At 50.1% G+C, this 10,998-nt stretch overlaps 1 protein-coding gene across 1 annotated transcript; it reads left to right on the forward strand.

Annotated features, from left to right (window-relative positions):
* The first annotated feature begins 6,381 nt into the window (after window positions 1-6,381).
* LOC119301117 (probable plastid-lipid-associated protein 2, chloroplastic) lies at window positions 6,382-9,607 on the forward strand. Its single transcript, XM_037578022.1, has 3 exons — window positions 6,382-6,878; window positions 8,016-8,214; window positions 9,034-9,607. The coding sequence occupies exons 1-3, from the start codon at window positions 6,445-6,447 to the stop codon at window positions 9,343-9,345; spliced, it is 945 nt and encodes a 314-aa protein (XP_037433919.1). The 5' UTR covers window positions 6,382-6,444; the 3' UTR covers window positions 9,346-9,607.
* Window positions 9,608-10,998: the final 1,391 nt, after the last annotated feature.

Raw genomic sequence — 10,998 nt, forward strand, 5'->3', positions numbered from 1 at the left:
AATCCTACCGAGTGGAGAGCAATCCTCCCACTCGGGGGCTTAGCTGCAGTCCAGCACTCGCCTAAGTTCTCTCACTCAGAGACTTAGCTGCAGTCCGACACTCGCCTAAGTTTGAAAAAATCCTATCGAGTGAAGAGCAATCCTCCCACTCGGGGGCTTAGCTGCAGTCCAGTACTCGCCTAAGTTCTCTCACTTAGAGACTTAGTTGAAGTCCGGCACTCGCCTAAGTTTGAAAAAATCCTACCGAGTGGAGAGCAATCCTCCCACTCGGAGGCTTAGCTGCAGTCCAATACTCGCCTAAGTACGAAACACATCTCATTCCTCAAGGACGACGAGGGGCAGGTCGACTGCCACCTTCTCCTGGGGAGCTTCACCACAAATACAAGACATAGGTCGACTGCTTCCCTCTCCTTCGGAGCTGCGCTGCGAATGCAAAAGTTGTCTCGAATGAAGAATGGGTTCACTCAGCAGGAGATTCATAAAGATATTCAATGGTAAACCAAGTTCGGGTAAATTCCAAAGGTTCCAAATCATAGATCGAAGTACTCGGACATGCAGCCCGAAAAAGTTTAACGGTTACAAAAACCACTCGGCATTCCGAGGCAAATTTAAGGTGGGACATAAGAGTTTGTTCACTCCACGGGAGGAGGGCTGGCAGGCTCAACGAACTCATCCAGGTCGACGCCGTCGGCTATCCGAGTGGCTGCAGCGATGAAAGTCTCCATAAAGGTTCGGAAGTCATGCTTCTGGGTGTTGGCGACCTTGATTGCTGCCAGTTTGTCCAGTCGCACCTCCTTGCAGTGGACACGAACCAAAGACAGAGCCATGTCGGCGCCACACCGAGCAGCAGACTTCTTCCACTCCTGCACTCGGTCGGGGATTTCATTTAGTCGAGTCATCAGGGACTCAATATCATTTTGGAGCTCAGCCTCTGGCCAAAGTGCCGGGTCAATCCGCGACATGGCGACCTTCAGTCGAGCCAAGTAGTCCATGGCACTGTCGATGCGAGATTCCAGACGGAGCAGATTCATGGCAGTTTCATCTTTCACGGGAGAGTTGATTGGATCCAAACCAGGCTCGATCCGCCCAGTCTCCTCTTCAAAATTCTGGCAAAACTCTGCATTCACGATCCAAGGATAAGTCAATTTTCGTACACTGAGTCGACTCAAAAAAAAGTCAGTCGGAACAGAATGTGCACCTTCAAGCTTGATGAACAGCTTCTTGGCAAGACTTCTTAGATAACTCTCCAGATCATCCCTCCTGCGAGCAATGCCTTCCATTTTCTCACCTTGGGCTAGATTCGCCTTCTTCCAGCGCGAGCACTCCTTGTCGTCAGAGCGGTCTTCAGCCTGGTATTCTCTTCTTCCAACTGGCCGACCGAAGCCATCTTTTGTTCGGCCAGAGCGGTCTTGTCGTCAGCCTCCTTATGAGCAGCGGCCAAATCCTGATCCTTCTTCGCCAGAGCTTCTCTTAGTTTTTCTACAAAGAAATGATGATTGATTCAGAAATAGCGGAAGGGTACTCAAGCCTAAAACTGACCAGTCGACAAACTCGTCTTACCTGCGGCGCCGTCTCTGATCTTTTGCAGCTCTGTCCTGGCCAGCTTCAAGTCAAGGTTCAGTTGAATCTGCTGCTTCTCTAAGTCAGCAAAGCGAGCTCCAAGATCACAAGATTTCTGAAATCAAAGGGGAGAAGTTATTTTTACAGCAAAAACAACAACAAAGGCAATAAATACTAAGACTACGGTCGACCGCCCGCAGTCCACCATAGTCTCGGGGACTACACCCAGTGGGTGCACTTAGCGTGCCCCCACCGGTTCTGATCCCACTCGACCGGTCCGCCGGAGTCGAGTGAGGGAAAAAAAGAGAGATAGAGAAAGTAGAACTCAGACCACAATCTACTGCCAGCAGTCGACCGCGGTCTCGGGGACTACATCCAGTGGGTGCACTTGGCGTGCCCCCACCGGTTTTGATCCCACTCGACCAGATCGAGTGGAAGAGATAAACTACCAGTTCAGTTTATACATTCGACAAAATACAAAGACTACAGTCGACTGCCAGCAGTACATAGTAGTCTCGGGGACTACACCCAGTGGGTGCACTCAGTGTGCCCCCACTAGTCCAAAAATTCAATCGACACACCCAGTGGGTGTACAGATGCAAAGGTTTTCGGAAAGAATCTTCAGGTAGCATATCCTAACAGAACAAGCGGCGACCAACTAACCTGAACGTTGCTCTGGAGAGCCGAGCTGGCATCATAGGCGGCTTGGCTGGCGTCCCGCACCATCTTCATCTTCTCCATCATAATGCCCGCCTGGCGTATGGCTTCCTTAGCAGCATTCACCTCATCCTCTGGGACATGATGGGTCGCAAAAACTGAAGGCGGGTCGACAGGGGCCTGAGCAGTCGATGAAGAAGGCAAGGCACTCGACAGTGGCTCAGCGAAGGTAACAGAACCCCGATTGACGTCGCCAGTGTCATGAACAACTGGTTCCGCCCTCGGCGTCGTCTGTAGCGCCCCGCTTGCAGGAGCTCGCCTATTTTTCCTCGTCGAAGGCCTCTCGGGATCTTCATCATCATCAGGGAGGTCAATAACGTTGGGAGCTATGCAAAGTTCAATCGTTAAAGTCACATCACCCAATGGTACGCGTTGCAGTTGAATCGACCAAAATAAAGACAGTATGGCAGGGATCATACCCGGATTAGAAGTGACCGCATCCTCCATCACCTCATCTTCGTCCCTGTAAGCTGAGGTCCCGGAGGTAGCAGCGCTGACAGTTCCAAAGTTCGTCCAGTTAAAACAAGAAAAACAAACAGCACGGAGCGTCGAGTGAATGCAAAGAGAGGCACTCACGCGGAAGCGACGGGGATATCAATCTTGATTTTCGGCAACGCCTTCCGAGTCTTCGGCTCTACAACTCTGGGGTGCTTTGGCGCCTTCTCAGTCGGGGTTGGTGAAGAGATCCGAGGGCGCTTCGAAGACTGACCAGCCAGAGTAGTTGCCTTGTCACGGGCACTCGGCCGTTCTTGGTCAAGCTTGGATCGCTTCTCCCTGCGAGGAGGCGACTTGACTTCTTCTCCACCGCTTGAGTCGTCGCTTCCTCCATCCCCTTCACCATCGGGAGTCCACTTGCCGCTTTCGCCGCCACTCGCCTCGCCTTCCAGAGCTTGCTCCTGCTCCCCATTGGGCATTGAATACATTTCAATAATGGCCTGAAAGAAAGCAGGTAGATCAAAGTCAGTCGACGCAATATAGGCAGCTACACGAGTGAATTCAGATTACAAGCAAAAACTCAGAATCAAACCTGCTCGGGTGCGTGGGACTGGTCGAATGAAGGGACTCTCCTGGCTCCCCTGGGATTGTCCTTATTCCCGGTAATGCCAGACAGCCACTTCTCCAGTGTGTCGTCGTCGACCTCCTCCGGGTGGATCCGAGTGGAGTCTTCAAGACCCGAATACATCCACATCGGATGGTCTCGGGCTTGGAGAGGCTGGATGCGCCGCTGAAGGAAGACCTCCAAGAGATCCATACCAGTGACCCCGTCACGAATAAGCTCGACCACTCGGTCGACCAGCACCTTCACGTGCGCCTTCTCCTCCGGGAGCACCTTCAGGTTTTTCCACTCGATCCATGGTAAAGGAAGGGAGGCCAGTCGATTGCCCTGGCGTCGACTGGTCTTTATAGTAAAACCAGGTCGACTGCCATCCGCGAACTGAGTCAGGAAGAATCATGGCCGGGAAGGAGCTTTTCCCTCTCGTCTGGATGCCAAGACCCCCACACATCTGGATCACTTGGGTCCTCTCGTCACTCGGATTAGCCTTTTTCACTGTCTGGGAGCGACAAGTGAAAATATGCTTGAAGAGACCCCAGTGAGGCCGACAACCCAGGAAGTTCTCACACAAAGAAATGAAAGCGGCAAGATAAACGATTGAGTTGGGGGTAAAATGATGGAGTTGTGCCCCAAAGAAGTTCAGAAACCCTCGGAAGAAGGGGTGAGGGGGCAAGGAAAATCCACGGTTGACGTGGGTGGCAAGAAGGACACGCTCACCCTCCCGAGGCTGCGGCTCAGATTCCTTCCCCGGAAGCCGCACCGAGTCGTAGGGGATCAGCCCCCCTTCGGCCAAGTCGTCGAGGTCTTCTTGGGAGATCCTCGAGTGGATCCAGTCGCCCTGGATCCAGCCCCTCGGCAGGCCGGACTGCGAGGAAGATCCGCCCCGGCTGGTCGCCTTCCCCTTCGACCTCGCTGTCGCCTTCTTTGCCCGCTCCAGAGCCGCTGTCTTCTCCTTCCCCATTGTCGCCGGCGAGACGCGTACGGTGCGGTGGCGCTAGGGCGAGAGCGAGCACAGCGGAGGGGCATGAGGAAGAGAAGAGGAAATGAGATGCACTGTTCGGGAGACTCCGGTCCGGCGCTTTATATCAGGCCGCTTCCGAGTGGCTGAGGGTAGGCCCAGGCGGCTCTATCAAATCCCGTAACGACCGCGCGAGCGATACGTGGCGAAAAAGGTGGTGCAGGGATCGAGGCGGCTCCGCTCTATCCCATCCGATTACTGCGGCCTCCCCCGTCCCGCGCGCTTCCCAAAATTTGGATCCCGTGAAATCTGCGCGCAGCAAACAACTGGTCAGACCAAAGATCTCCTCCGCACCGTCACTCGGAGCCTTACAAGCGAAGAAACTCACTCGACGAAGAATTAAGAATGGATCAAGGCGACTGAAAAGGAAGTTGCTGTCATCACTCAGGTCCATTGATCCAGAACAAGATATGCTCACGGCATGAAAAACGAGTCGGAGAGGTTCTCAACTCCTTCCCCACTCAAACCTCGATCCATTCGGAGGCTAATGATGAAGCTATGTACCTAGGGTAGGGTCATGGACCTGTCCTAACTGCCCTACCCAAGGACATCTCTAGAAGAAACCACCTTTCAATCGACTTGGAGGTGTTCCACTCGACAGACTCAAAGACGCTCGACCAAGAAACAATCACTTGACCAAGATCCAACCACTCGACGGCCAGGAGACCTGAAGTCACTCCGCACGCTAACGGTCGGTCATTAAGTAGCCTTTATGGTCATCATAACACTTTATTACTAGCGTTACCAGTAACGCTCTGCCTTAATGTACATTGAACCCTTTATAACGTGGGCTGGCCGGGGTCCTGGCGCACTCTATATAAGCCACCCCCCTCCTCCGAGATAAGGGTTCGCACCTCTGTAACCCATATTCATATAATCCAGTCGACCGCCTTCGGGCTCCGAGACGTAGGGCTATTACTTCCTCCGAGAAGGGCCTGAACTCGTAAACCTTGCGTGCTTACAACTTCTCCACAGCTAAGATCTTGCCTCTCCATACTTACCCCCTACACTACTGTCAGGCTTAGAACCACGACACCGCCTCCGAGGAAGATACCTGGATGAGGCTAAGGTCGAGGAAGACTTATTCATTGTGCCGCCGCTGCCACCATCAAAACACCGACACCTAAAACGTTATCCCTAGTATGTACAGACAGAGGGCACAAATTCAGGGCTCTCCAACTCTTCCACCGCCGCAACAGCCGCCGGAGAGGGGAGGAGCCCACGGCCTGGCCAGCGGCCAACCGAGGGAACTTCTCTGCATTCCTTTCGCCTCTTGCGAGAACGAACCGTGACTGTGAAAGAAAAGCAACGCACGTCTACTATTACATTGCATTCTTTAAAAAATATATTATAAATTATTTTTTCACCGATATTTTAAATTAAGTTGGGCATGGCAGAGTCAAGCAACCTCAAAACTAAGGAAAAACAATAAAAAAAGAATTACGAAAATAATAATAAATACTCCCTCCGTTCCTAAATACTTGTCTTTCTAGGCATTTCAACAAGTGACTACATACGGAGCAAAATGAGTGAATCTACACTCTAAAATATGTCTATATACATCCGTATGTAGTGGTCATTTGAAATGTCTAGAAAGACAAATATTTAGGAACGGAGGGAGTACCTTTTTAGGAAAAAACAATAAATACTTGGCCTAACAAAACTGTACACGCGAGGAAGAATGGGACAGGACACATGGACCGCCAGTCGTCGAGGTGCTCCGCAGGTCAGAAGCGGGCGCCAAGCGTGCACGTCTCGCATGCTCGCATAGGTCCAGAGCACTCTAGAAGCCCGCGAGCATCCAGTCAAGCACCATCCCCAGTTCATTTCGCAATGTTCAGCTAAACCATTTTTTCAGGCCCACGTTTCTTCTCCCCGTCGGCACCCCGCGGCGCACTCTCAGGCGACCACGCGACCAACGCATCCCGCGCCAGTCCCACCGCACGCACCTCGACGGCTCGACACGTCTCTCCTCTCTACAAGTACTCGCGGCGCCAAAATTAAAGGCATTAAAGTATTGCGCATCGCCGAGAGAAAAAAAAGGAGGACCGTCGCAGAGGAAGAGGAGCACGAGACCCGAGCCGAGCCTCGCGCCATGGCGGGAGTAGCAGCGTCCCTCAACGCCGCGTCCCTGTCCGCGCCGTCGCCCCAGGCCCCGGGGGCGACCGCCGCCCGCGGCCGCCTCCTCGTCCCGGCGGCGGCCCGGCGCTTCCCGTCGCTGCGGGCCGCGCGGCGCGTCGTCGCGGCGCGGGCGGCGCCCGTGGACGCCGACGACGAGTGGGGGAAGGAGCCGGCGGTGGGAGGGACGTCGGTGGCGGAGGCGCCCTCGGAGGCTGCCGCGGCCGCGGTCGAGGTGGCGGCGCTCAAGCAGAAGCTCAAGGCGGCGCTGTACGGGACGGAGCGCGGCCTACGCGCGTCCAGCGAGACGCGGGCGGAGGTGGTCGAGCTCATCACGCAGCTCGAGGCGCGCAACCCCACGCCGGCGCCCACCGAGGCGCTCACCCTCCTCAACGGCAAGTGGATCCTCGCGTAAGCCTTCTGCCACCCCTCGCTCCGTTCCTTGCTTCGTTTATTAATCTGCTCATTATGTGATTGTAATTTGCGTGGTGCGTAGTTCCATTCCTGCTGGTTTAGCTAGGGTCGGTGGAACTCATCGGATGGATTCTAAACCACATGGATCAAAGCTGATAAGTTCATATATAGAAAAAGGGGGAAATAATTTGGTGTGTTTTAGATTGTCTATGTCTGTCCTAATTGGAAATTTGGACACATAGTTTGCAAGTATACAGTCCACGCTATATTGCAATCGCACTTATTTACAAGTTTCTCTTGATTGCTTGAAAAAAAATAGTTATATGCAATTTTATGAATATTTTTTGTATTTTAGGGATGACATGTTAAGGATATGGCTGAGTTGATTAGTTGTCATGCTCAAATAACTGATGTGGCTGACTTCTATTTCCTTAGTATTGTGACAACAAAGAAATACAACCTCCGTTGTTTTAGAAATTTAGAGTTATTCAAGACAGACATCATAGTTCACATCGGTGATCTGTGGTGTGATATTTTTGGTAAATATTTTTTTCTAGAGAATAGGCAAATTGATGTGCAAGAATTTTCAAAAGCTAACAGGTGTAATTCGTTTGGTAAATATTCTATGTTTGCATGATGTGCTTGCCACATGCTCCTCTATGCTTTCAGATTATGTTTGTTTAAGTTATGTCAAAACTGGATGTGTAGTTTTGGCATTTTTTCTTGCTTATTTGTTCGGTAGGAGAACTATTGCTATATCTAATATTTTACTCTAGCACTTAAGGTAAACTAGCCTACAACCTTTTAAGTAATCAATTTGGAGTGCTAAACCTAGCCATGTGAAATCCCTGGAGCAGACTTTGCTATTAAACAAAAGTATGTGTAAGGGACTAATAAAACATAACATTCTGGTAGCTGTTGCTATCGTTTAGTTGAGGATATGCCAATCGGTTCTTTGTCATTTAACGTGCTCTGAACATCATTAAAACCACTTCTGCACGTATCTGAATGGGATGCATTTTTTTAGTATAACCGGGCGGGATGCTGAACTAGTCCGTGGTAGCGAAACTCTTCTTATGTGGAATTACAGCTTCTTCGTTTAATTGTGGAGATTGATTGATTAGGTGACTGCAGGTACACATCATTTTCGCAATTGTTCCCACTGTTGGGGTCTGGAAGGCTACAAGCTCTTGTCAAGGTGGACGAAATATCACAGACTATTGATTCCGAGAACTTTGCGGTGCAGAACTGCATCAAGTTTTCAGGACCTTTGGCGTCAACTTCAGTGTCCACCAATGCCAAATTTGAAATTAGAAGCCCCAAACGTGTACAGGTGTGATTCTCCTCTCCCAACTGAGTAGTCATTTGGTATATATCTTAAAGCATTTTATCATGTCTATCTTGGCATTTCCTGAGTGGCAATGAAATTTTAGTAAAATTGATAGCATTGACAGAATGAGCATCGTTTTTCAAGGTTTAGGCTCTCAAGTAACCTTTTATTTACAAAAACGGGCAGTTTTCAGGCATTTCTGTAGGTACTACATCATTATTGCATTTTCAGTTGCTACTCAGTCATTCTATCGACTAGTTCTGATGTACGCTTTACCAAAACATTATTCAATCTCAATGGTAAAAATAAGGGAGGAAACATAGAAATGGATTATTCATGGATTGTTTCTGAATCATGGGCAGCATAAGGGGACCAATTCATGGTGTTAAAGTGGCTGCTAAAGCCAGGAAACTCAGAGTGATAAGTGATAACACGTGTGTGGTTACTGGGGAAGCATGTTTGCCCTTTGCTTGCTAACTGATTACGTAGATTGCATTGCTCAGTCCCTAGGTGCCAGTAGGGCTTTTGGACACTGTTAGATTCATTGTTAAGTTGTGAAATCCAGCGCAACTAGAACCCACCAATCTGCATGAAACACTCTTTGACAATGATGAGATGAACACCTATGATTTAAACAGGACAATAAAGCTCGGGCATATGCAATATGTTCGCTTAAAATGTCCGTCTGGTAAGTTTTAATATTTTAAGTGTTTGCAGACGCACCTCTTCCCCCACCCAGCTACAGTATTTAATTATCACCACAAATATAGCCAGTTTTGCTAAATGCTTCAGCACAGCTGATGTAGTTCTCATTGTGTTCAGATCAAATTTGAAGAAGGCATCATCGGCACTCCGCAGCTGACCGATTCCATTGTACTGCCAGAGAAGTTTGAATTCTTTGGACAGAACATTGACCTGAGCCCGTTGAGCGGCATATTTACTTCGATCGAGAACGCGGCGTCCTCCGTCGCCAAGACCATCTCCGGTCAGCCCCCACTGAAGATACCTTTCAGGAGCGAGAGCGCTGGGTCCTGGCTGCTCACAACCTACCTTGATGCCGAGCTTAGAATCTCCAGAGGAGATGGCAGCAGCATCTTTGTGCTGTTCAAGGAAGGAAGCTCGCTGTCGATATAGGCCGAGCGTACCTATTCTCTGAGTAGAATTTGACATGGAGAAAGGGAATCCAATAGATAGTAGTTGTGCCTATGTTCTTACTTCCTGAATTGGTGTGTTTATAGTTCGTTCGTTGCAGTGTGTGGCTGTGATGTATATGTAGCTGAACTGCCATATGCCTTTTTTTTTTCAAAACGAACTGCCATATGCCCTCCTTTGTAAGCCTGTGCACGTACTGTTTCAATAGACTGGAATACAAAGATACCTGAAGTTCTTGTACAAATGCCAAGGATGAAAAATGGCAGAAGCTTTTTTTCTCTTGGCAGTTGCCTCAAACCGTCGGCCTGATTCTGCATTTGTGCAGTGCGAAGCTCATTGCTACGTATTCGGACATTTTGTTTGCGTGACGGGTCGCAAGTCTCCCTTCGCTGTTAGTAGTACATATGATAGAAACTAGGGTTCTATCCTGTCTAGGGCGTAGCCTGTAAGGGAAGGAGGGAGGAGGAGATTGCATGGCGGCGGGCGGCTGGGCGCCGTCCTTGCGGCTGGTGCGACAGCGGCGGACGCAAGAGGCGGCTAGGGTTTAGGTTTCCCGGCTCTCTAAGAAAAGCTGAACAAATATTAATTGCTTCTTGCTTGATTAGATTGATACATCTTCGCTCCTTATATAGAGAGGTTTACTTGACTCCTAAACAAACAATCCTAATACGATAAGATAATTGGACTAAGCCCCTAATAATGATTAAGATATTTGGGCCATAACCCATTTGGCTAAGCCCCTAATATGCTGCTCATAACAACATAATTTATTTGTTCTTGTAAAAAAACTTAAACATGGTTGCTGGTATTCGTCCTTCTTTGCTCCTGCCGTGCTGCACACCTGCAGTGCAGACGCAACGGTGCCCTCCCCTCGGAACGCCCGTGACCCCATGACCCCGTGATCTCTGCGCCACCTTCACAAAAGCATCCTCAAAATTCAAAATAGCAAGCCCCTAGCAGCTGCAAAACCTCACCCAACCAGAGTGCTTTCACCTGCATACTTCCCTCCCTACAGAATCCCAACTTGTGTGATCTCTGCGCCACCTTCACACGCCATACTCGAAATAGCAAGCACCTCACACCTGCGAAACCTCACCTGGCTAGCGTGCCATCCCCTGCAAGCTTCCTTCCCCACTGTGCAGGCTAGAGCTGCGTCTTGTACTGTCGTTGGTGTCGCCTTCAAGCATGGAATTATGGAAAGCAGCGCTAGCTACTATCTGGACGCTGGACTGGCGCTTCTTGAGAGCGGGCAGATGGGTTGAGTGAAGGCGGTGGACGGTGAAACGACAGGCCTCTGCAGTCTGCAGAGGAACTGAACCGGTCTGGACGTGGCCGTTGTTTCTTTTTGACTGATTCGAGCGTCCTCTTCCGTGTAAAAGATCATCACGGTGCTGCTTCAAATAAGCCGTCTTGGTCCTTGTACGAGTCTGCAAAGCTTTCTCGCAACAAAGCAAGTTTTCTAGGACAGCAATAGTACGATTTTTGCAACGACTACGGCCGGATCCACAGTGGAAATAAGAGGCACATAACGCCGTGGAGGTTATTTCTCAAGGCAGAATTAACAATACAGTTGAGCTGAGCACGTACGTGGCCTTCTGGTACATATCGTGAAAAAACAATGGCCGCAGCCTCCCA

Source organism: Triticum dicoccoides, chromosome 5A (assembly GCF_002162155.2).
Source record: "Triticum dicoccoides isolate Atlit2015 ecotype Zavitan chromosome 5A, WEW_v2.0, whole genome shotgun sequence".
Lineage (NCBI taxonomy): Eukaryota > Viridiplantae > Streptophyta > Magnoliopsida > Poales > Poaceae > Triticum > Triticum dicoccoides.